The sequence below is a fragment of the Mus pahari genome, chromosome 9 (genome assembly GCF_900095145.1).
Source record: "Mus pahari chromosome 9, PAHARI_EIJ_v1.1, whole genome shotgun sequence".
NCBI classification, from domain to species: domain Eukaryota; kingdom Metazoa; phylum Chordata; class Mammalia; order Rodentia; family Muridae; genus Mus; species Mus pahari.
In genome coordinates, this window is record NC_034598.1 from 3,381,960 (window position 1) to 3,408,608 (window position 26,649).

Genomic DNA, 26,649 nt, shown 5'->3' on the forward strand with positions numbered 1-26,649 from the left:
AGCCCCGCCGCCCGGAGGCCTACCCCTGCCGAGTGTCGCGCGTCGGCGCCGCTGCCTACCCCGCTCTGCCCTACGGCCCTCCCGGACCCCGCCGCCGTCCCGCTCCGGGCTGCCCTTGCTCCGAGGGCTGCCGCGCCGGCCGTCCCCCTCAGCCTTCTTGTCTGGCCGCCGGGCCGCGGCGGGCGGGAGCAGCCGGAGGAGGAGCCGCAGCCGGGAGGCGGCGGCCCGAGTCCATGGCGTACAGTCAAGGAGGCGGCAAGAAGAAAGTGTGCTACTACTATGATGGTGAGTGGCCGAGGAGCCTGCGGCCGGGATGCGGGGAGGGCGCGGCGGGGTGTCGGGGGTGGCAGCCCGCGGGGACACCGACACGGCCTACCCAGCGGTGGCGTCTCGGGGACGCCCGCCTTCGCTCCTCTCGGGTCCTCCTCTCGGGCACACGCAGGTTTGGGGCGCACTGCCTCGGACTGGTCTCGGAGGAGCCCCAGTTGGCACCCTGGGCCTGACTGCACAAAGCTGGCGGCCTGGAGCTCCGCCCCACGTCCCTGTCCCCCTCCCCCGCTCTCACGGTACCCCCTTCTAGTCTCTGATCTGTCCGCGCTGCGCTTCCAGCCTCACCCGGGACCCCGGAACCCGGGTGGGGCTGCGGAGGAGTTACTGCTGGCCGGCGGCCAAGTTCGCAGAGCGGCGCTGTCTCCCTGGTATTTTGCGTGGACTCCATCCCTGGCCTTTGTTCGTCGTGTTCTTCGAGCTCCACTTTCTCAGGGTTCAAATGGAAGGGCTGCACTTCCTCGGTGACAATTAAGGGGTTTTGAGTTGGAAGTAGGTAGGTCTGTGGGGAAGTGATAGGAGAGGGAAGCCTGCAGTTGTTCTTGTTTGATGGGTCCTGGCATGTCTCTATGGGAGGTTATTACCTCCCACTTCTTTTGTTGCTCTTTGTTCGATCTGCTATAATACCCTGCTCTGGGGGGTTAGGAAAAAGGCATCTTGCTTGTTCTACTGCGATGGAGACCTTGCTGCAGGAAACTTTGAGAAGTGGACTAAATATTCCAAATAGGGTTGAGCTCACAATGCAGTGAACAGTACAAGGTGACTGTAAGGATTTTCTAATTTGGAGTATGAGCAGTAATAGTCTCTGGGTTCAGTTACACCAATGGAATAGTGCCCTGCCTATACAGATTTCACCCAAGACATTAATAGATAACTATTGAGAGAAGTAATAAGGAAATTTGACAGAACTAGCGAAGCTCATTGATTGAATGCTTGATCTCTACAAAGCAATATGAAATTGGGAGAGTTTTCTGTAATTGTATTGAAGTCATAGTGTCTTGGAGAGGTAGATTACAGAACTAGGCTGAATGAAACCGACTTTAACTTGAAAATAGTCGTGCATTTTCTTGGTTTGTTTGTTTGTTTGTTTGTTTAAGACAGGGTTTCTCTGTGTAGTCCTGGCTGTCCTGGAACTCACTCTGTAGATCAGGCTGGCCTCGAACTCAGAAATCCGCCTGTCTCTGCCTCCCAAGTGCTGGGATCAAAGGTGTGCGCCACCGCTGCCCGGCTTGACAGAATCTTTTAATACAAGCTTTAAATAAAATAGCCACCTGTCATTAGCTGGAAAATAAAAAACCTTACAGAAAGCTAGGCCAAAATGGAAAAGGCTTTTTAAATGACTGTTTTGTTTTTGGAGACAGGCTCTAAGTTGACCTGGCTGTCCTGAAACTCACTGTGTAGACCAGGCTGGCCCTAACTCAGAGATCCACCTGTCTCTGCCTCCCAAATCCTGGGATTAAAGGTATGTGCCACCATGGCCTGGCTTAATTGGAAGTTTGAGAGGACCTCATCTGCATTGCATGTTTATTTGAAGTTACACCATCATGGAGAGCAGAGATGGGAGAACATGTTGGTTTAAACATGAGTTACATTATGACGTTGGGTTCATGGCAAAGCCCTGACCTGCATTCTCTGATCCATTGGAAAGTACAGCCTTTCTAGAGTAAAGGCTTGTTCTCGTGAGAGTCAAGGGAAAGGTTGAACTGTTGGGGAACAGCTCCGTCTCTTCAGCTGTCAGCTTCTGTCATCAGTGATGAACTCTAAGTCACATTAACTTTCACCAGGCCTGATGGAGAACCAGAGTACTCTCTGTCTTGAACAACTCCTTCCTGGCTTCTTGTGTGGGGATGAGCCTTTGCTGAGGGGTGGGATAGACATTGGTCATGGAGATGAGGTGTGGAGGGAGATATTTTTCAGTCATGTGATTTTTTGACTTATGCCCATGCAACTGCTTTACCTAGTTGTAAGTGACCAGCTGTATAATTGATGGTGGAAATCTGCTGGGTTATCTATCTGTGGTTCTTTCTTGACTTGTTTATAGAATGGACTTATTTTCATTCTGAATATTTGGCATTTGGGGGAAGCTAACAAAAATTGAAAATATATAAATTGGTGTCATAGTTAAGCTAATTAACATGTCATAGCATGCTAGACTACAGAGAATTCCCTACACATCTGACTTGATTACAGAAACCCTCTTCTTGTTAGTTTATAAAGGTAGCAGCAATCTTTAATTGTCTTTATTAAATTCTAAACAAAAGGTGCAGGTAAAGTGACTTTCGTACCAAGAAAGTGCATAACTTTGATACGCATGAAGGTTTGGGGTGCTGGAGGACCGTGCCAGTAGGGTTGGGGCTCACAGTATACCAGTCTTAAGTTAATGCTTTTAACTTGGTTGATGGAGGAAGAGATCGGGGAAGGAGGAGTTTAACGGGGCGATGGGCACCCAGAGAGCCTCTTGACAACTCCTGTGAGTGTCTTCCTGCTGACTCTGTGTGCTTAGTGAAGAATACGTCTGAAGGTTGAATATGGTTTCCTCCGTGTGTGCTAGTCTTCAGAATTGTACTTGTAAGATCTCTGTGCCACTGATCTGTGAACTTTTGGATATGAACTATCCCTAACCTCAGAAGAGAAATCAGAGTTGGTCTTAGTGGACTGTGACTATTGACTGGTCATCATAATTCCCAGAAACACATTTCAGAATGTTGGCTAATCTCTTACTATACTAAAAGATAAAAATCAGCAAATGATATAAAGCTGATTATATGTCTACACTAAGATCCTTTCTGACTTTTTTCCCTTTTTTCTCTACTTAAGTGTAATTGAGCAGATGGAGCCACATTTAGTTCTAATTGCAATGCTCACACTTTTAATACTTTATTTAGAAATATAAACTTTGCCTTGCTTAGAGTGAAGCTTGGGACCAATCATGTAGTGCCTTCTAATGTATAGTGTATGACAGAATTGAATGTATGCATAATTTATATAATTAAACACCAATTGCTTTATGCTTTGTTTATTTTCTCTGATAGAGATACTCGTAATCAAAATGTTCGGAGACATATTCCAGAGGAAAGCACGTGGCAACACAAATACAGACTATAGCAATTACCGTAATCATATTTCCCAGTGTACTCCTAACTCTCTTAACAGATACAAGACTTCTACAGAGCGGCCATTGGTTGTCGGATTTATTTTACTTTTATTTAAAATGTATGTGCATCTTATGCATATCTGGTGCTCTTGATGTTTAGGAGTGGTTGTGAGCTACCATGTAGTTTCTGGAAACCAAACTTTCTTCTGGAAGAGCAATAAATGCTCTTAACCTACTCTCCAGCCCATCCATTCCCACTAAGTGCTATATAATTACAGGCAGGAGGATATAAGCTTCTGCCGCTTATAGACGAAAAACAAGTGAACATTTCATATTCTCCACATGGGGTTTCTTTCCCCACATGGGTTTCTGTTTTAATGTCTAAGAAAAATTCGTACCTAGAATACAAAGATTTTTTTTTCTTTTGCAGTTTTGTTCTTCTGTCCCTAAAAAAAATGTATTAATAATTTTTTTTCCTAGCAAAATTAAATGTTAGCAAATTCTTAAAACATTTGGAGTTGGTGAACAAAAGCAAAATTTCTTACATTAGCAAAATGAAATGTGAAGTCATTAATGGTTTGGGCTTTTCTAAGGCGGCCATTGCTCTGGATAATGACAGAGATTTATTCTGTTTATTTATTTATTTATTTATTTTTTAATGAACGCCTAGGCCTTAAATTAGGCTTGCTCCCAACTAGCTCATCACTCAGTTATCTCATTTACACTTCGCAGTTTCCTACAACCAACTTCTTCCGAGTCTGAATAGGGGATACTCCACGCCTAATTCTCTGAGTCCCTCTCTCTTCCAGATGTCCCACTTTACCATCCTGCCTTTTGCTGTAAGCCGTTGGCTTTTTATTTTAATCAGTCAGGAGGTGCCTTAGGCAGTTGGGGAAGGATAGAGACACATTTTCACACAGTGTACAGAAACATCACCCTAACACCATTACATTGAAGTTCTACTCTCATCTCTTTGGTTAGTCGGTCTCACTCTGGTTTCATGGTTTATACTTGTACATGAAGTCAGTTTGGGATTCAGAAACATAAGGTTGTTTTAAGTCCCTGCTGTGTCCCATATAGACAAAGATTGCTTAAGAAGGAAATGGGTGTTTGTAACAGAGTAAGAGAGGGAGCCCTTGATGGAGTAATAAAACAAGCATCTCAAGGAAGAATGTGCACCAGTCCTAAAAAACGACAAAGACCAAGTACTTGGAATGTCTCATACCCAAAAGAAGGGCAACCCAGAGATAGGGATGCTGGGCTGAGCCCCAAGGGACCAGGCACAGCAAACTTAGTTGAAAGAGATGTTTACTCTTAGTGGTGGAGGCTAGTCTCTAAGAGAATTGGTGAGAAGTAGAATGTAGGCTAGAGGAAAGTGTTAAATACATATTTGTCTATTTAAAGTGAAACGAAATGGTTGTCTTTAGATAGAATTGGGTACATTTGAGAGTGGTTTATAAACCAAGAAGAAATACATCAAAATTACTTGTTGGTGGCTTGGACATGGGGTTAGGGCTGGGAGTGGTGATTTCTGGACTGGGCATGAGATGGACAACAGACTGTCCATTGAGATTGTATGGAATCAAGGGCTCTATGTTGGCTATTATGTATTTGAGATCTTTATTTAGATCAAATGAAAATACTTCCAAAAATTACCTGAAACCCAGGGAGAAGTAGTATTTCTTAGCTGGTAAGTGGTAAATACTGAGGTGTTTGTTGAAGGTGATGGTATGGAGAGACACAGACTCCTGGAATTGTTCCTGAGAAGCCATAGGATGAAGCCATCACTCCTGGTGTACTGCTTGACCAGTGACAAGCTCTTGACTTGTAAGGAAAGTGAGGAAAAACTGGGATTTAAAAGGTTTGGAGGAAGTGGGCTTAGGGAAGGAGCACAATGGAGGAGAACAGAATTGTGGAGATCCAGTCTCCAGTGTTTCAAGGAGGAGGGTCTAACGGTGTTAAAACTTTTACAGAACTAATGGTGTGAGGCAGACAAAAATTGCACGGTAGTCTTTTTTTCTTGTTTTTTTTTTTTTTTTTTTTCCCCTCCTTTGCCTCTCCCCCACTACTATTGGCAGCTCATCTGTGTACAGGGTGAAAGTACATTTCACAGTCTTGAAATTTGCAATGATCTGAAATTTTGTTCACTCAGAATCAAAAGCTTATCCTGAATTAATGCAATTATAATTTATTGTCTTTATTCCACTAACTGATAATTATACATTTTTGCTTCAGAAATACCTTTGATCATAGAATGTTGTCCCAGTTTTAGTACATTATATATTTTTATCTTGAGTCAAGCTTTTCTGGATATTCTTAATTGGTAAAACTATATTTAAGTATTTGAACAAAAAAATGGGGTCACATTTTAAATGCCCAAATTATGTAACTGGCAGAGCCTCTAGGTACATGAAATTAAGAAAGGAAGAAGGTACTGTTGAGGTTTGATCTTGCTGTGTATTGCAATACTAAGTGCAGGCCCCAAGATCTGTACTCTGCACACAGACCCAAGTAGCAGTATGTGGCCTTGCCTTCAAGTTATTTCTGACTGGAAAATAAAGATGCCCACAGCCAATAGCTGAGCAGAAGAGATGTATGTGGGGCTTAGAATTCCTGGGCTCGGGTTCAGAGTAAAACCAAAAGGGAAAAAGATGAAGGACAGAGGAGAAGCTGCCATGGATTTGAGCTGTGAAGACATGACTCTGTGGGCTGGCCAATTGGCGTTAGGTGGAGCTCGGATGAAATATAATCAGTAATAACTCAGGGGTATCAACAGGAGGATAGATTCTAATAACATACAGGGTAGATATCTCCTATGCTGTTTAAGGCCTATTGTAAATATAAAGGTTGTGTGTATCTTTTATCCGGAAATTAAATGGTCAAAGCCAGGGTAGAAACGCCAGATTGGGATTAAACATTTTAACAACAGGGCTGGATGGCTTAGCAGTTTGATACCCTGGCTGCTCTTTCAGGGGAACCTGGGTTGGATTTCCAGCATCCATAGGGTTGTTCACAGGGGTCAGTCACTACAGCCACAGGGGATCCAATGCTGTCTCCTGCCCTCCTCCATGGCCACCAGGAATAGACATATGTGTGGCAAAATCGCCATGCACATTAAATAAAATTTAAAAAGAATCAGTTTGGAAAACATTTTCTTAAAGAAAAAGGCAGAAGGTTTTTTAGTAAGAAGTAGATAACTTCAAAATAGCCATATATAAAACTAATACTGAACAGGAAACATTATAAATTATTATTCTTCCCGCTCCTCCTCCCAGAATCACCTACCCTCTGGTACTAGAGTGCTGGTTTTAAAGGTACCTTGCCCACAAAATGGTTCTTGTTTGTTTTTAAAATTATAATATGATCACACCATTTTCTTCCTCCCTTCCTCCCTCCAACCCCACCTGTGGAGCCTTCCACCTGCTCTCTTTCAAATCCATACCCTCGGATTTCTTTAACTGTTGATACATATATGCACTCCTAAATACATAAATACAACCTGTTCAGTGTATCTAGTGTTACTTGCATGCTTTTAGAGCTGGCTGTTTGTTACTGGATAACCATGGGCTGGTCACTACCTAGAGGAGATCCTTTCTCCTATCCTCATTACTTAGTTGTCTGTAGTTCTTTGTCTAGGCTTGAGGCCTCCTCATCTTCATTAATGTGTCTGTTGATGACCTTGTTCAGGTCATGTTTAGCCAGGAATGTTGGTGAGACTTAGTGGGTGTCACTTCTGACATGTCTCATCAGCAGCAGTCTTACAGTAAACTCCCTATTCTTCAAGCTCTTAAACCCTTCTCCCTCTTCCCCAATGACCTCTGACCCTAAGGTACAGGGGTTGTAATGTAGATGTGTCACTTGGTAATGGGCTCCAAAACTCTGCATTTCAGTTGATTGTGGTTTTCTATAATGGTCTGTGCTACAAGAAGTTTTCCTTTACAGAGGTGAGGACTACTATGTAGAATATAGATAGGGATGATGTAGGTTTTGTAAAATAGTAATTGTATATTCTATTCAGAGATCCATGACTTCAGTAGTCTTAAGTTGGCTAGGTCTCCAGTACTAGGCATGATTTCCCTCTTGCTGAATGGATCTTAAATCTAATTAGAAAGCTGTTGGTTACTGGAAAGGTCTGCGTGCCACTACGCCACATTTATGGTGCCATGGTGGTTGTTACTGTGGTTCATAGGTGTCATAACTGGGTAGGACTATTGGTTGCTTCCCTCCTCTGGAACCTTGCAGGACTCCTTTTTGTAATATGAAGGGTAGTCCTCAAGAAGGATTAGGCTCTAAGTTCTGTCCAGCTCAGGGGCTTCTTGGGCCCTGCATCTCAAGTGCGTGGTGTCTTCAGCAATATGCATTTACCTCTAGGGGGCAACCAAGGGCAATAGCATATAAAGTTTTGGGAGTCTCCTGGACAGTCCTGACCAGCAACTCCAAAGACGGCTTCTTGTGCCTGGTATTGTGTGTGTGTGTGTGTGTGTGTGTGTGTGTGTGTGTGTGTGTGTGTAATGGCTCCTGGAGGGAGCCTATTCTATTTATACACAGACTTCTGTGTATTATAGGTACAGGGCAATGACATGATTGTGCTTGATCCTCGAGATATCCTCACTGTTCCTCTACCTTCCTCGTTCCTTGTACTGTATTTGTCTTCCTCCCTTACATTTCCTCTCCTTCCCCTTCCTTCTTCCCATCTGCATTCCTGTCTCTCCCCTTTTGTGCAGGGGAATTAAACCAAAGGCCTGTACATGCTAGAGAAACGTTCCACCACTGTATATCCCAAGCCTTTGGAGGGAATCTGAAAAATTCACCATGTGTGGCTCAGCGCACCTCCATAGTGACACACTTCCTCTAATGAGGCCACTAATAGTGCCACTTCCCATGGGCCAAGCATATTCAAACCACCATAGCATCTAAGATGTTTTAATGCACAGGCTACTACTGTGTCCTGAGAAATGAGGACAAGAGTATCCTTATTACCCTGAAAAATGCTGTGAGTCTCCCACTTGTTGACACTGAACATTTAAGCCCTTCCATTATACCAGCTTGACTGTAAGAGATTTCTACAGGATGCCAATAAGTTATACAAGAAGCAATACTAGCTGACAAATTAGATCCTACTCCATACTTCAAGAATACATCTTATGTATCTAAATTTGCAAGATGAACAACAACAACAACAACAACAACAAAAACCCACTAAAAATGGATTTCACCTTAAGGAACCAAATCAGGAAAATTGGAAAACTAAAAGTCAGAAAAACTTTCTCTCTCCACAAAGAATGTGAAGCCTAGGCGTATATAAAATCTGCATAATATATTAGATTTCTAATGTAATTTGAAGATTACAAAAAATAATTTTTAACAACTCCTGTTTAAATATAAATGGTTTTGATGTTGGACACATGTCAGTGGTGGTATTTAATAAGCATCTTTTCTCTTTTAGGTGATATTGGAAATTATTATTATGGCCAGGGTCATCCCATGAAGCCTCATAGGATCCGGATGACTCATAACTTGCTGCTAAATTATGGTTTATACCGAAAAATGGAAATATATGTAAGTACTGGTTGGCACTGTATTTTTAAACTGGTATTTGAAAGCCCTTCTTATGCTGCTGTGGGAGATGCATGTAGTTGGGGTTGGTGAGATAACTTAATAGGTAGAGGTGCTTGCCACCAACTGGATGGCCTGTGTTCCTTCCCCAGAACTCTCGCAGTAGAAGGAGAGACCTAATTCCCCCAAGTTGTCTTCTGATTCCACGTGGGCATAAGGACACACCTCCACACAATGTAATTTTAAAAAAGAAATAAAAGATAATTGACCTGAATTATTGCAAGAGTTTGGTAGAAAATTAATCATAAATATTTATTTGGTTAACATACATATGAAATGCTGTTAATGATAGCAAGGTAAGTAAAAAATGGTGTAAGATACACAGCCACCTAAAAAGCCTTCATAACACAGGCTGGAGTATCCATAAAAAGTGCAAGGTAGAATAAGGCTAACTGCAGGAGAAGAGGGCGAAGCATGATTACAGGAGGCTTTTAGAGAAATGGGAAGACTTGTGGAAGAAGTCTGTCGTAAATGAAATTGAGCTCTTCAGAACAAAAATTAGAATAAAAGAAGGCTAAGGAAGATCTCAAGCGATGTTCTTAGAAACCTTTGATGAAAGTCAGTGGGTAGAGAACAGCGAGGGTGTGATGGGAAAGAGTCTGAACAAACAGGAGTAGCATTAGCTTGGAGAGGGGCTTCCTGCTGCCTGGGAGACAAATGTATGCATCTGGATTAGCATTGTAACTTGTTACTCAGGTGGATCTGGTTCATTTAGAAAGACTGAGACTGATCATGGAAACTTATACATATCATTTGATAATTCTCATTTAACAACTGATACTTCCAACATCCTGGTGTTTTTCTTTTCAGAGGCCTCATAAAGCCACTGCTGAAGAAATGACAAAATACCACAGTGATGAGTATATCAAATTTCTACGATCAATAAGACCAGATAACATGTCTGAGTACAGTAAGCAGATGCAGAGATGTACGTTATAATTATTTTACTAGTGGTGAATGTAAATGAATCTTTTTAAAGTTTCTGGTCAGAGTTTCCTCAATAGGTATTTTTCCCTCATAATTTAAAATATTAATATAATTATTAATTCAGAAGGTCATTGAACCAATATTAATGTTACTTTAGAAAACAAACCTATTTAAGTTTGTTCTTTTTATTTTGTACCCATGATAAGTTTGGGGTTTATAGGGAGATCACAGAGTTATAAGAGAAAAATATATTTCTTTCTTTTTTTTTTTTAAATAATTTTTTTGAGACAGAGTCTGATTTTGTAGCCAGCTGTCCTGGAGCTTGCTAATGCAGATCAGGCTGGCCTCAAACTCACAGAGATCTACCTGCTTCTCTCTCTCTCTCTCTCTCTCTCTCTCTCTCTCTCTCTCTCTCTCTCTCAGTCCTCCATTTCACCTCCTGTGTACAATGTATCACATTGTTCTATAATGTAAAGTCTTTGCCTTTTGTTGGCTTCTCAGTGTTTCTTTTTAGTCTACATGTTTTCGATTATAGGTGAAAGTATATTGTTATTAGAGATTGGTAGTCAATTGTATTAAAGAAATGTTGCCAAGTATTGTGAAACATGTGGAATGCTGTCTTTTGAAGCTTAATACTGGAGCCAATTTCCTCAGTGAGAGGTGGATTTAATTCAGTGATGATGATAAGGATTTCTCAAGTTCACTGAACATATTTCCCTACCATAGGTTATCCCATTTGGTTAACTCAAGACTGTAATAGGACAGATGCTATTATAGCTATTGTTTTTTGGTTTTTTATTAGGGATTTACACAATAATCAGTAGCCCTTGGGTCAATGACAGGATTTGTTTAAACCATTATAGTGCTGGTTTATATGAAATTCTATTTGAGCAACAAAAAACTAAAACTTTTTTTGTACAGTATCTGTAATTTGTAGGTCTGTAAACACCTGCCCTCTTGCTAAAGTCTGATTTGGGATGTGAAGGATGATGAGGAATGGGCCACACACACCTTCTGTTGTGTTTATTCCTCTCAGCACAGGGAGTCAACCATGTCATGACCATGTGACATGTCATCTGTCTTATGTTCCATGAAACTGATTGATTCATGGCAGCTTCTGAAGTCAGTTTTAGCCACAGAAAAAAACAAAGTAACTTAATATTTTAATACTCACTAAAATATGCTTTGGAGTCGGGGACTGTGTGTGAGGGTCAGTAAGGTGAGTTAGAAGGCAGTTGCAGCCACTTAATCTTTAACTAATTCACTATCATATTTAAAGAGAAAACTAGATTTGTGCCTATTTTACTTTTATATAGGCTTTTGATTTATTTTGTTGGTGATGGTGGTGGTTGGGTAGAATTATTGCTTCACAAATATCCTAATAAGATTTGGTAATGATATTCCATAAGTAACAATTTAATTATCTTGTATAAAATAAGCATTATATTATAAAATTGTAACTTTTATATTACTACCTTGAAGTATTACTCCCTATGAATTTTGAAATTCATAGGTAATGTTTTAAAATTACAAATTTCACATTGCTACCATGAAATATTATATCCTATGATTGCCTGAAGCAAATGTTTTTAATAGTTTATAAGAAAAAGCCTTCAATGACTTGATAATAGATTGACTTTAATGAAGTTCACCTTTCACAGTTAACGTTGGAGAAGATTGTCCGGTGTTTGATGGACTCTTTGAGTTTTGTCAGCTCTCCACCGGTGGTTCAGTTGGTGAGTATCCTGAGTTAGTCAGACTCAAGAGGAGCTGAAGGGGTTAGAGTGTCTGTAGTTTTTGTCTAAAGCAGAAGCTGTAATGTAGTAAGGTTGTGTTGGCTTTATTTTGCTGTATCAGTCTCATCCACCTCCATGGCTGCCTCCCAAATGCTTGCTTACAGACATGTGCTATCATTCCAACTTAATGGTAATGAATTTGTTGTTTTGTTTTGTTTTTGAAACAGTCTCACCCAGTACCCAGGCTGTCTTGTAGTTCACTGTGGAGCCCAGGCTGACCTGGATAGTGTGGCAATCCTCTTGCCTTAGCCTCTCAGTCATTGGGTTAGAGGCTTGGATGGTTATGATTTTGCTATTCACTCTTCTGTTAATGTAACAAAACCTGCAGTAACTTTTAAAAGAATAGTTGATCTTGGTTCACAGTTTGGGAGCTTAACTGACCCTGTCCTTGGGGATTGTGATAGCACGTTATGGTATGTGCATTTGGGAGAAGGCTGGTTTACGTCAGGGCCTCTGCATGGATAAAGAGGATTCCAGTATCCCTTTCAAGCAAGATCAGATCTCAGCTCTTAGAGAATCCATCCCCTTCTGGTGGTACCATACTGGTGACTAAATGTTCCCTGGGGTTCTTAGAAGGCTTTTCAGGTTCAAAGTAGCAAGTATAATTGTCTTTAAATGCCAGTGTTCAACAATGACTACTTTAACACAGTTTTTAAGTTAGTGTATTTTTGCTCAGAGACCTTTTTATCCTCTTTTTTTCTTCTGCCATTTTTTTCTAAGACTTTCCATGTGTGCTGTGATTTTAGTTGGGTAAACTGTAGGAAAATGGTTATCTGAGGAAAGCTTAGGCTCCTAAGTTATAATCCTTTGCTTTTGAATGTCAAAACCTTTTCTGCTTATACATGGCATATTTAATAGGGTTTCACTTATATGTATTTTATGTAATCTGATTTATTTTAAATTCTAAATATTTTATAAATACCATAACATGTATCTCCTTCTTAGCTGGGGCTGTGAAGTTAAACCGGCAACAAACTGATATGGCTGTCAACTGGGCTGGAGGATTGCATCATGCCAAGAAGTCAGAAGCATCAGGGTTCTGCTATGTTAATGATATTGTGCTTGCCATCCTCGAGTTACTCAAGTGAGTTAACTCAAACTGAATTTTCCCTGTGATCAGACCTCTTAATTGAAAGGAAAAAAAAAAAAAGATTTTAAAGACTATCAAATAAATGATAATATATTAATGCTGAGTCTTCTAGGGCTTGTTGTGAGCCCCTGCAGAAGTGTGAGAACTATACCACTACAGTGGGAGAGCGAGAAGGCAGACAGTGCCGTGCCTGAGACTGCTGGTAAATGGTCTCTGCCCATTTAGGTTTGCAGTAGTCTGAGCTGATAAAAATAGCTGCTAGAGCTCCAGAAATGTGAAGGCTAAAGTTACTTGAAGACAAGACTTTGAAACCTGTGTTATAAGAAGTTTGTCTAGCCATTTACTAGTGTGGCTGATCCCAGTTCTCTTATCCAGTCAGGTTCTGTCCTCTACACAGACACACAGAACAAACAGATAAAGGACACACAGTGATGCCCAACTGCTGAAGAGGTTTTGGAAGTTATCCTTCGCTGCTGTTTTAGAAGTGTGAAGGTCCTTAGGAATGTGGACACTTATAAAACTAGCTTATGGGCTGGTGAGATGGCTCAGTGGGTTAGAGCACCCGACTGCTCTTCCGAAGGTCTGGAGTTCAAATCCCAACAACCACATGGTGGCNNACAACCATCCGTAACAAGATCTGACACCCTCTTCTGGAGTGTCTGAAGACAGCTACAGTGTACTTACATCTTTAAAAAAATAAAATAAAACTAGCTTATTTTCCACTGTTAGCTGTAATGCTGTAGGGAGTTGTATTTCAGCTTTGACTGCAGCTGTGTTCTATAGGCTTGCTCCACATGCACATCCCAAGAGTTAACTTTCTGACCTCAAACAGACAGCAGCTAAGTGCTGTCAGTGTAACATAGCTGACTCACCCAGACCGACGGATACCTGAGATCACCTTCATTGACTTGAAGCTTATTCCACTGCCTTCAATTTTAAAGATTTGCTGCTTTTTCTTTCACACCTTAGTCTTTAGCAAGCTCAGTTCTGACGTTTCTTCACGTGGTAAAATTGAACATGATTTAATTGGTCTGGTAAGCAGCTCTCCTTGCTCATCTAAGCACATTGGCCATTTGATCGTGTTTGATTTTTAACTTTGTGAAGAAGTTCTGCTGTGATGAAACCGCTGTTTGCACTAGTTGAGATTTTCTTAGTGTGGCTTTTCTATGCCTTGAGAACATAAATGCCTGGTTTGATCATGCCAGCTAATGTTGTATGAGCACAGTTACGGCATCTTTATATAATAAACAAAATGTTTTAAGTCAACCACAGTGACAAGATAATCATTTACTACCTTAAACGGTGAATTTAAATTTTATTTTATATGTATTGGTGTTTTGCCTGCATGTGTGTCTATGTACCACATCTGTGCAATGCCCATGGAGGACAGAAGAGGCCAGCAGAAGATCCCCAGGAACGGGTGTAGAGACGGTTGTGAGTCACCATGTGGGTGCTGGAAATTTAACCTGGATTCTCTAGAAGGCAGCCAGTGCTCCTAACTACTAGTCCAACTTTCCAACACCAGTAGCTGTTTTAAATACAGTTTTTTTCTATCTGCACTTTGACATAGGTATGGAACTGATGTCATTCTATGGTGGAGTGACTGCAGAAGTTCATTTGAGTTGTTGCTGTGACTGGTGGTGTACAAAGCATCAGGGAATGATGAAGGCACTTGTGATCTGTCACAGTCATGAGGTCTTAAGTATGCTGTAGATGATGTGTAAATAAATAAATGTGCTCTTTTTGCTGTAAAAGGTGTTTATGGATATGGACATTGGACTGTCACTGAACTGTCATGTTATAAAATACTCTGAGTTTTATTTTATTCTTGAACCATTGGAAACTGGGGAGTTGGGATGGTACACACCTGTATTCCAGAGGCAGGTAGGTTTGAGATTAGCCTGGATGAGCAACTATCAAAACAACCACAGGGAAAGGGAAACAATCTGTAGTTCTGGTCACTTTAAAGCTGTTTAAAGAATAAAAATAGGGCTGGAGAGATGGCTCAGTGGTTAAGAGCACTGACTGCTCTCCCAAAGGTCCTGAGTTCGAATCCCAGCAACCACATGGTGGTTCACAACCATCTACAATGTGATCTGATGCTCTCTTCTGGAGTGTCTGAAGACAGCAACAGCGTACTTACATATAATAAATAAATATTTTAAAAAAAAAAGAATAAAAATAACAGCACTATGTTGGTTACAGTTGCCCGTGGATTATTTTATAATGCTGAAATTTTTTGAATTGATTTATTTTCATTTTATGTCGTTTGTGTTTTGTTTACACATATGTCTGTGTAAGGTGTTGGATAACCTGGAACTGGAGTTACAGATAGTTGTGAGCCTGCTATGTGGGACTGAACCTGGGGTCTCTGAAAGAGCAGCCAGTACTGTCAACTGTTGAGCCATCTCCAGGCCCTTCCTTCCATGTTGTGTTGTGGTTTTTTGTTTGTTTGAGATAGGGTTTCTCTGTGTAGCCCTGGGTCTCCTAGAATTTGCTTTGTAGACCAGGCTGATCTCAAACTCAAGAGACCCACCTGCCTGTACCTCCTGATGACTGGGATTAAAGGTGTATGCCACCAAGCCCAGCAATTCTGAAATTCTCTAATGTAGCAATTGACATAATCTTTAGTTGTGAATATATAGATAATGTATGCCCGTTTTTAAAGTGTAAAGACAAGGGTAGATCTCAGAGAGTACTAGATTGTCTTGGTAGCCAAAGGAGACGTGACGCTCTGGGCCTGGATGCTGAGACTGTCTGTGGGGTAAGAAGGGTGAGCATTCGCTGTAAGATGAAGAACCTGCTTTCAAATTCTGGCTTGTGTTTTCCTTTCAGGTACCATCAGAGAGTCTTATATATTGACATAGACATCCACCATGGTGATGGTGTTGAGGAAGCTTTTTATACAACAGATCGTGTGATGACCGTCTCATTCCATAAATATGGGGAATACTTTCCTGGAACAGGAGACTTGAGGGTAAGACTGAATTCTGTCAGAATAAATATAAGATGAACATAGGAGGTTGCTAATTTCTGGAGGAGCCATGTTGTCTTGTTCATTTTGTTTGCGTATTTATGATGGGACCTAGGCACCTGGTGTGTATGGTTTTTTGTTTGTTTCTGGAAATGTGGCCTTACCTTAGTTGAGCAGTTGTTGGGATCATTGCTTACTGTTAGGATTTGTCACATGTGGACCCACTGAATGCTGCTTGTTGTTCAGTTGTGATTACTTTGTTTCTGTAGAAACGAGGGATCAGAAATGGTCTCAACTCAGGTATAAGTGCTGATCTTAAAAAGTTGGCTAACCTTTCCAGGTTGCATACATTGTCTTGGGTAGCAGGGGTGGGATCACAATGGGAATGGACAGTGTTCTATAGGTGTGGGGTACAGGATATCACACTCTTGTGGTAGGTTGGGAGAGGTCAAGCAGGGTCTTTATCTGAGATCAAAGGCATAGAGTCCCAGGGTGTCTTATTAAGTGGTGTTGAAGACTGATTTTGGGGTCCCTACCTGGGTTTGTGTTCACAGGACTCCATGTTGCCCCAGAGTGGTGCAGTAGATGTAGAAGCTCTGAGGATCCCTCCCTACCTGTGGGTCTGGGTCATAGGGCTCCTTACTTTGAGAATGGTGGAATAAGTGGGCTCGACTTTTACATCTTGTAAAATTGTTTCATGCCTCATCAAACTGAGGTTTGTAAGAACTTTTTAATTTATTTTGTGTGGTGTGGAGGGGTACGTGTGTGCCATGTTATATGTGTAGGAGTCCTCCTGCCATGTGGGTGGATCCTGGGGATGAAACCGAGGGGATCTCACTTGGTGGGCTTTATCTGCCCAGTTATTTCACCAGCCCAAACTACAGTGCTTGTGCGTTATCTAAAAACTGCCTTAGAGCTTAAAAAGGACTTCAAAACTTAGAATACCCAAGATACAATTTACAAAACTCATGAAACTCAAGAAGAAGGAAGACCAAAGTGTGGACACTTCATTCCTTCTTAGAAGGGGGAAGAAAATACCCATGGAAGGAGTTACAGAGACAAAGTTCGGATCAAAGACTGAAGGCATGACCATCCAGAGACTGCCCCACCCGGGGATCCATCCCATAAACAACCACCAAACCCAGACATTATTGCATATACCAACAAGATTTTGCTGAAAGCACCCTGATATAGCTGTCTCCTGTGAGGCTATGCCAGTGCCTGGCAAACACCGAAGTGGATGCTTACAGTCATCCATTGGATGGAACACAGGGTCCCCAATGGAGGAGCTAGAGAAAGTACCCAAGGAGCTGAAGGGGTCTGCAACCCTATAGGAGGAACAACAATGTGAACTAACCAGTACCCCCCAGAGTTGTGTCTCTAGCTGCATATGTAGCAGAAGATGGCCTAGTTGGCCGTCATTGAGAGGAGAGGCCCTTGGTCTTGCGAAGATTCTATGCCCCAGTAGAGGGGAATGCCAGGGCCAGGAAGTGGGAGTGGGTGGGTTGGGGAGCAAGGGGATGGGGGAGGATATAAGGAATTTTCGGAGAGAAAAATAGGAATGGGGATAGCATTTGAAATGTAAATGAAGAAAACATCTAATTTTTTTTTAAGTACTTCTACAAATACTGGAACACGTAATTGCTTATTTTTTATTTAATTTTTTTAAAATTGTGTGTTACTTGGTCTTTTAATCATTTTAAAATGTGTCAGGCTTTTTGTTATGAAATAGTCTCCTAAGATTTACTTTTGTGTTTTAGGATATTGGTGCTGGAAAGGGAAAATACTATGCTGTCAATTTTCCTATGAGAGATGGTATAGATGATGAATCATATGGACAAATTTTTAAGCCTGTAAGTACTGCTTTCAGAAATAAAATGGAGTTGTAAAATATCCTTAGATACTAATGTGTCTTATTCTGTGGCTAGATCATCTCAAAAGTGATGGAGATGTACCAGCCTAGCGCTGTGGTGCTACAGTGTGGCGCAGACTCGCTGTCGGGGGACAGGCTTGGTTGTTTCAATCTAACTGTCAAAGGTAAGCAGTTAGTTCCCCCTGGTATGGTGCTTCTCCCCAAGAACTTTCCATAAAAGTTTTCATTGTTGAGGACTAGAGAGATGGTTAAGAACATGTGTTCCTTTCGTAGAAGACTTGGGTTGGATCCCACCTCCTACATGTTGGCTCAAAATCCACCACTGTCTTCTGATTTGCATGCATGTGGTACACACCATACATGTTTAAAAACATATTTTTAATTTCTCATTGTTACCTTTTGCTTGCCAACTTGATGCCAAACTCTGTACTTGAATTTTTAGTGGAATTTTATCCTTTTTCGTTCATTGTTGTTGGTGGTGGTAGTTATGTGGCTGACTAGTTAATTTAGTTCCCCAAGTCTTACATGTTATCATATTTATGTTTATACATTTATTCATGAGTAGTTTGTTGCTATACCAGCGCCAACAGGAGTTGCCAGGTTTGTATCTGTTTTTTTCAGAAGACCTGTACCTTGTTGTCTGATTCAGTTGCTGTTACAGAGCATGAGGATTTAGCTTGGCACACTTTAACATGGTTACTCTCTTCCTTACCCAACCCTAAGATCTTTGGTTACTGTGGTGGGTTTAGCTTAGCAGTCTTCTTCACTGGCAAGACTCACTTTTTTTTTTTTTCTGGATTTTTTGTTTGCTTGGTTTCCATATTCCTTATTACCAAACTATGAATTTCTAATGTATTCTGCTCAGCTGTCTCAGGTGCTCTGTCACTGAGCTCCTCCTGTTTGGACTTAGTGTCCTCGTGGGCTTAATGGGACAGAGCGCTCTCTGCTTCTGTTTTATTATGTCTCCCGATCAGTGTGCACTCTGTGTCTTCTTAGTGATTACCTAACTTGGTAGTGGAACACATAAGTGTCTTCATGAGGAAAGAAGCCTAAGTGTAAATCTGTAAGGTGTTGTAATTGTTCAGTCCTTACGAATAAAAGTCTTAAATTGCTGTTATGGGATGAACTTCGAGGTTGTAAGAATGAAGCAAAGTTGCATGTGGCAGTGCATGCTTTAGACCCAGCATTAGAACAGCAGAGATGGATGGAGCCTGGCCAGGTCAGCATAGCAAACTCCAGGCCAGCTAAGGCTTGATAGTAAAACCTTGTTTCATAAAGAAAAAGATAAATAATCTTTTAAATGAAGTTAATGTTTAAATTAGAAATGAATTAGCATGCACATTGCATGTTTATGACTTAGCATGCACATTGCATGTTTTACTTTAGACTTTCATTCTATGTGAACTTTAAGGTAGTAATTTAACATCTTGCTTTGAGTTCTCTTACAGAACTTTTAAAATAATTAAATATAGACATTAAGAACTTGTCATGATTGTACTCTGCAGACCAGCCACAGCACTGTGGCATGCTCAGGTAGTCTCCTTTGTATCGCGGTGGGCCATACAAAATTAGTTGCCCACTTCCCTGTAGGTCAGCATTCAGTTAACAGCACTTTCATGTTGACCATAAAATGTTCATAGATATCTAGTGTTTCAGAGCAGATAAGACTTACCGGAAGTCATCAGCCACCAGTTAGTTCCTTTCTTTCTAGGAGCTGTAACCCCAGTGTATACCGTTAGTGTTCTCTTTTGTAACTGGAAGTTTATAATGCTTGTATTTAAAAGTTTCATTATAAACTTTTTTTTTCTGGATTTTTTTGTTTGCTTGGTTTCCATATTCCCTATTACCAAACTATGAATTTCTAATGTATTCTGCTCAGCTGTCTCAGGTGCTCTGTCACTGAACTCCTTTGACTCTTTATAGTACATCTGCATTGAGTTTCAACAGGTAGAAGTTCATTTGTGTATTTGCAATTCCATTTTCAGACTTAGAATATACTTCTGCGACTGGCTTCAACTACATTGTCTCAGGCCTAGTGAAGCCAAGCAGCCGCTGCTGTCCACCTTGCCTCCTTAATTATTTCTTCTTGTGGTCTTCTCCATGCTTCCTCTTCTGGGCTCTAGCCTTCGTTGTATAAAAGCAACCCCTTTGTAGTAATTCTGCCTTCTGTGGGGGTAGAGTGCTGGTCTTGTCTGGGCTCTTCCCTTGTACTCTGAAGTTAACAGACTTCTGTCCTTAAAATGTCCAAGAGACACTGTTGTAGTAGAAGATGCCTGCTTGATACTGTACATGAAGAAAACACAGAAAAAGACACTATAAACTCTCATTAGATAATGAGGATTTTTTTTTCTTTTGTACCAGTTTATTTTTTTCCAAATATTTTAAGCTTTGTTATAAAAAAAAAAGTTACTAAAACAAACAACAAAAATAAAATCACACACTGAAATTAACCAGACCCAAAGATTCAATGACTTCTATGCTCAGAGCAGCCAGCATCTCAATACCAGGTGAAAGCCCACTGCAAAAGGAAATGTTTCTGTTCTAATTTTTTATTTTTTTAAATAAGGCTAAAACCTATGAATCTCTGCTGTTATCATTGAGGGACTTTCTTTCTTTAATGGTTGAATTATGAGCCTGAAAGGCACCAGAAGTTACTGGAAACTTGTAACTTGTTCCTCCCCCCCCCCCCCAAGTGCCTCACCTTGTGTTGAGGTGGCCTGCCATGTAGTTATGCTATATAGTCTAGACTGGCCTCCCAATTCTGACCCTCCTACCTTAGCCTCCCAAGAGCTGGGATTGCTGGTATGTACCACTCTGCCTGGCTGGTTGAGTAAAATTGTATTTTACCCTTTTTAAGGTCCTATTTTAAATTGTTAAAGAATACATATTTCATTGTTACCCAAATCTTCTTTGTCTAAGGTCATGCTAAATGTGTAGAAGTAGTGAAAACTTTTAACTTGCCATTGCTGATGCTCGGTGGAGGAGGCTACACAATCCGGAATGTTGCTCGATGTTGGACATATGAGACTGCAGTTGCCCTTGATTGTGAAATTCCCAATGGTAGGTGTTCAGGTTGCAGTATCTAGAAGAACATCCGCTATGTACAGATGGATGAATGGGAGAGCCCATGACCACCCCTGGAATGTGTGATCTAATCGGATGGATGAGTGGCTAGATTGCAGATCCATGAGAGATTCCATGCTCACTTTCAAGTTTTCCTTTGGGAATAGTCTGTTATCTGGGTCTGGATTATGTTTCTGAGTTTATATGGAAGCTAAGCTTTTAATGTGTAACTTGCTTTTCATTGTTTTTAATAGAGTTGCCATATAATGATTACTTTGAGTATTTTGGACCAGACTTCAAACTGCATATTAGTCCTTCAAACATGACAAACCAGAATACTCCAGAATATATGGAAAAGATAAAGTAAGAAATTACTTCGGCTTAATGGAATTTCAGGAGGCTATATAAGGTCAAATAAAGGAATTTGTCTTAGCATATACATCAGATACTTCCTAACCTTAAGGATATTCCTGTTTTTTGATCTCTTATATTAATACAAATATATAACCTTTATAATAGAAACATTTTTATTAGATCAAATGCTTTATGTCTATAGAATGTAGGAAAATTGATCAGAACGGGCTGTGTCCTCTCTCCCATAGACCAGTTGTATGACATTGATAAGTACAGTTGTTACCTCATTGTCAAATAGAGGTGAAATGGTACACACTTGTGTGCTGTGGGTTCAGTCAGTTAACATATGCAATGATCTGATGCTTAAATAGTGTGCCATTCAGAGATTAGGTAAATGAAAGCTGGCTCTTGTTTAGTGTGTATAACAAACTTTACATACAGTGGATTTTGTCTAATAAATTGTGTCATTTAGACAGCGTTTATTTGAAAATCTACGTATGTTACCACATGCACCTGGTGTTCAAATGCAAGCTATTCCGGAGGATGCTGTTCATGAAGACAGTGGAGATGAGGATGGAGAAGACCCGGACAAAAGAATTTCCAGTAAGAAAACCTTTGCTATGTCTTTTTGCATTTTTCTTATGTATCAAAATAAGACTTAAAATTGAAGGCACACAAGGCATGGTTCACAGCACATGTGATTTTCCTTCTCTCCATTTTAATTACATATAGATTTAGCTTCCTGATGTCTCAAAGCCTCAATTAATATCACCAGTTTCATTTTGTGTGACTACACAGACATGGCTGTGTCCAGAAAGTAGACACTTGATCTATCTATCTATATATCTGTCTATCTATGCACTGATTGTAGAACCTATGGCTATTATCAGATTTATAAATATCTTTTGTGTATCAGTTCGAGCATCAGACAAACGGATAGCTTGCGATGAAGAGTTTTCAGATTCTGAGGATGAAGGTGAAGGAGGTCGTAGGAATGTTGCTGATCATAAGAAGGGAGCAAAGAAGGCTAGGATTGAAGAAGACAAGAAGGAGACAGAAGACAAGAAGACAGGTCAGTTTATGTTTTGGTGACCATTTCACTTTCACTACTTAAGGGTTCCACTGTGTCTCTTAGAGATCCTACAGTCTCAGGTGGGTGCGTTAGGCAGGTAACTTTTCCTGGTGTAAGTGATATTTAGCTCTTATGCTTCAGAACTGACTTAAAGGTTTTTAAAGTGTGTGCTCAAATTTTGTTTGTGGTATAGAAATCTCTCCTCTTAATAACATAGTAGTAAACGTTACATGTCATGGAATGGGGTTCCATGGGAGATGACAGTAGTTACAGATGTTGGGGCTCAGAACATTTACTGTAGCTTAGATGGGTTTGAACTCAGTGGTCTTCTGCCTTGTCCTCTTATATACTGGGATTGAAGGCAGGCCAGTACACCTGGCTAAAGTTCTAAATAATTTATAACTGGTTAAAGTTGACTTCATGTAGCAAAAGTTAAGCTACATAGTCCTTTGAAAAGTTATTTTAAGAGTGAAGACTCTTCAGAAACTGAGGAAAATAAAACTGAGGAAAGGTAGGAAGGGGCAGTTTCTGGTGTCTTACTGGATTTCAGAGTGTTTATTTAAACATGCCATTACAGCACCTCGTTAGAACTCTTAGGTCTCTCACTGCTATGCTGAACTACGCAGGAGTAAGGAATCGGAAGTAGCCTCTTTCAGCCTGACAATGCTGCAAGTTTTAGTTGGCCTGCTGGTCAGGCAAGGCCGCCTGGCTTCACTAGGCCTCGCTATGTAGACATGGCTGCTCCGGCTGCTTACTGGGCTGGGCTTGGACGCACACCATTGTCCTTTCTCAGATGCCTGGGTACTGGGATTACAGAAATGTTCCACCACATCCAACTCCGTTTCTTTTTATTTTAAAATATCTTCTGCATTTTCTTTTCTTTTCTTTTTTTTTTTTTTTCCAAATAGGAAAGTGATAGAGTAAATTGACTCTTACTATTTTAAACAAAATACCACAAAAATCTATGGGTCAAAACCTAAAATAAGACCCACCACCACCACGTCTTTGGCACTGAGTAAAAATTTAGCTAGCCAAAATTAGCCAAGACACTAAAATGTGAAATCTCCATTGTCGACATGTAGATTTGTATGAGAGGTGGCAGCAGTGCCCTGCAGTGTCTGCACTGTCCAAGTGTGCTGGTGTCGCTACACCTCACCATTAGGCCATTGCTCATAACCAATTTACACAGAGAAAATACTCTGGCTATCTGGGACAGTTACTTTAATTACTGTATTAAGTTATGACGTTCAGTTTAGTAGTAATTAAAAGTGTAAGGTCAGAGCAATGGGATTTATTTATTGTGGGCCAGCAAGGTAAAGGTGCTTGCTGCCAAGCCTGATTACATATAATCCCCAAGATCTGCATGTCGGAGGAAGACAGCTGATTTCCACAAGCTGGCTTTTGACTGCCCTGTGGATATCATGGTGTGCGTGCCCAGACATACACACACACACTCTGAATAAATAAATGTTAAAAACAAAAGGCATAATTTAGCTTCTTGCCTTTAGGATCACGTCCTTCTTACAGTTCTCTTCAGCATCTTCTGTCTTACCACTGCTTCCTTGCCTCAGCCCTTTTACAGTTTTCTCAGGAAGATACCCTTCCCTCTTACCGAGAGTTTGTTCATTCTTTGGGACCCACATTCCAGTGTCCTTCCCTGCCGACAGCTCTCCTGACCTGTGCTATATTCCTCTGTGTTCTGAAATTCTTCACTGAACCTGTAATGCTGTGATGCTTCTGAACTGAAGCTGAAAAGGGCGGGAGCCTGGCATCACTCAGCTCAGGATTGACAGGACACTTATTAGTGACATAGTTCATGAGTAGTGAGATTGCCTAGCACAGATACACACACACACACACACACACATATATACATATACATGTATATATGTATATATATGTGTGCATATATATATAGTTTATGTATGTCTTAAATATTTCAAAATAGATATTAATATTTTTCTTCTGTCTTTAGATGTTAAGGAAGAAGACAAATCCAAGGACAATAGTAGTGAGAAAACAGACACCAAAGGGTGAGTGATGCTTCTGTCTCTGCAAAGGTCATACATGTCTTGGGGGTTGGTCAGGGAATGCATACTTGAGAAGTACTGGCAGAGCCTGAGAACATACTGTGAGTGCCCGTGTGAGTGTGGGTAATGTGTCCTAGGCTATTTTACTGGTAACTTTTATGTATGCAGTCATGCTTTTCATGATGCTCATATTCCTGTGCTTAGAATACTTTGGTGTTAGGAGACAGGCTAGTTTAAGGAAAAAACATTGGGTTAAGTGAAAGCCTATTTGAGAATTTTGTTATCAGAATGCATGTATGGCTAGGCAGGTTGAAGTGTTGCAGTAAATCTCCAACCCAAATATGCCCTGGCAATGAAAACACAACTCAATTAATATGAATACATGCTGTGCGCCTAGAATGGGCAGATCTGCCGCTACACTACCATCTTCAACAACTATGAGAACCCTTAGAACTTGCAGTTTCTCCAGGCCGTGTGCTTCTGCTCCACTTTTCTTCTTCCTCCTCCTCTGCATCCTGGCTTTCCCCCATTTTCTCCTCTCTCTCCCCTTGTCCGGTCCACCTTCCCTTTATCTGCCCAATCATCAGGTTCCTTTATTTTACAAATTAAGGTGGGAAGCAGGTTTACAGGAAATCACTTGAGTGCTGACTCATTCCTTGTATGCAGCCCCTCACTGGAGAAGGAAGTAACATCAGATATAATTAGCCCCAGGGCTCCACACCAGTGCAGAGGCTCGAGTCTAGTATCTCAGTTCAGTGGGGAGGCTGAGGCCAGAGGATTGCCATGAATTTAAATCTACATTAAGATACATATTGGATTTTAAATCCTATACTCTGGGCTGAAGAATGAGATTCTGTGTTAGGAGCAAGCACATGTGCTTGGTCACACACAGTTGTTTGCTAATTTTGAAGGATAACTTAGAATGCTCAGTTGTAAAACAACTAGAAAGATTAAGGCTTTTATTGCTCAGAAAAAAAAAGCAGTGAATTACTTGGTGCGAATCTATAAGACTGTGCAAGTAGCCAGGTCAGTGCTCTTAAACCAAGACTATTATTTGTAATATTTCATGATCCTCTTTCAACAGAGCTAAGTCAGAACAACTCAGCAACCCTTGAATTTGATTCTTCAACTTTAGGAACCTCGAAAAGTGAGACGATTCTGGGATAAGAAACCTTCCCTGTTTGAGGACATTGGCATCATTTTATACTGTTTTGGCATGGACTGTATTTATTTTCAAAATGGCTTGTTTTTGTTTTTCTTGGCAAGTTTTATTGTGAGTTTTTCTAATTATGAAGCAATTTTTTTTCCCACCATGCTTTATGTGATTGTATTTAAATTGATGTGTTATTATGTCAAAAGCCGGATCTATTAAAGAAACAATTGGCCTTTCTGAGCTGATTTTTCCATCTTTTGTAATTATCTTTATTAAAAAATTGTACTTGGATTGTTTTCTGTCTATTTATTATGAAAGCTTGTTTCCAAGTCAATGACTTGATGGTCTGTAAGACTGGAACATGCCAAAAGTAATTTCAGTGTCAGAGACCATCACTAGATCTATACAGTGCTTACTGGCTCTAACAGGTATTTCTTACTTCAATAAAAATAACACTGTGTCACTTTGTATAGCTCAACCAGTGTCACGAAGACTGGGGTTTTATAAAGTATTTCCAAATTCATAAACTATGCAGTTGGGATGAAGCAATTATTTTTGAACTGAATCAAATACTCAGAAATTGGAAATTGTGAATTGAAAAAGAAGCCTGTCCAACCAATAACTGGTCCAACTTGAGACCCATCCCATGGGCAAGCACCAGTCCCTGACACTGAATGATACTCTGTTATACTTGCTGACAGGAGCCTAGTGTGGCTGTCCTCTGAGAGGCTCCACCCAGCAGCTGACTAGGACAGATGCAGACACCCACAGCCAAACAGTGGATGGAGCTTGGGAACTTTTATCGAATAGGAGGAAGGATTTCGGGCCTCCAAGGAGATAGGAACTCCACAGGAAGACCAACTGAGTCAACTAGCCTGGACTTTTGTGGCTCTCAGAGACTGAACCACTAACCAAAGAACATACAGGGGCTGGACCTAGGTCTCCCCACATACATGTAGCAGATGTGCAGCTTGGTATTTGTGAGAGCCCAGACAACTGGAGAGGAGGCTATGCCAAAAGCAGTTGCCTGTCTGGATCTTCCAGCTGGGCTGCCTTGTCTGGCCTCACTAGGAAAGGATGTGCCTAGCCTCAGACTTGATGTGCCAGGGTGGAGGGATACACAGGGGGGGGGGCCCTCTAGCTCAGAGTAGAAGGGGAGGGAGGACCAGAAGGGAAGCAGTGAGTAGGATGTAAAATGTATAAGTTAGAGAGCACATAGTGCAAGTGAGAGGCCGGTGATTGGGCGGGGCAACTGTCTTATGCTGAACTGTTTCTAAGGG

At 40.9% G+C, this 26,649-nt stretch overlaps 1 protein-coding gene across 1 annotated transcript; it reads left to right on the forward strand.

Annotated features, from left to right (window-relative positions):
• On the forward strand, positions 1–25,614 carry Hdac2 (histone deacetylase 2). Its single transcript, XM_021204458.2, has 14 exons — positions 1–285; positions 8,868–8,980; positions 9,848–9,965; positions 11,626–11,700; positions 12,706–12,844; positions 15,686–15,827; positions 17,585–17,677; positions 17,753–17,861; positions 20,617–20,757; positions 21,015–21,123; positions 21,587–21,717; positions 22,031–22,186; positions 24,162–24,219; positions 25,301–25,614. The coding sequence occupies exons 1-14, from the start codon at positions 234–236 to the stop codon at positions 25,329–25,331; spliced, it is 1,467 nt and encodes a 488-aa protein (XP_021060117.1). The 5' UTR covers positions 1–233; the 3' UTR covers positions 25,332–25,614.
• The last annotated feature ends 1,035 nt before the right edge of the window (positions 25,615–26,649 follow it).

What these genes read in the sequence shown, in the direction of transcription:
- Hdac2 (XM_021204458.2), top strand. Translation starts at nt 234, where the DNA reads ATGGCGTACAGTCAAGGAGGCGGCAAGAAGAAAGTGTGCTACTACTAT. An exon ending in ATGGACAAATTTTTAAGCCT is followed by an intron (nt 17,678 to 17,752) that starts GTAAGTACTGCT and finishes TTCTGTGGCTAG; the next exon opens with ATCATCTCAAAAGTGATGGA. An exon ending in GACAGAAGACAAGAAGACAG is followed by an intron (nt 22,187 to 24,161) that starts GTCAGTTTATGT and finishes TTCTGTCTTTAG; the next exon opens with ATGTTAAGGAAGAAGACAAA.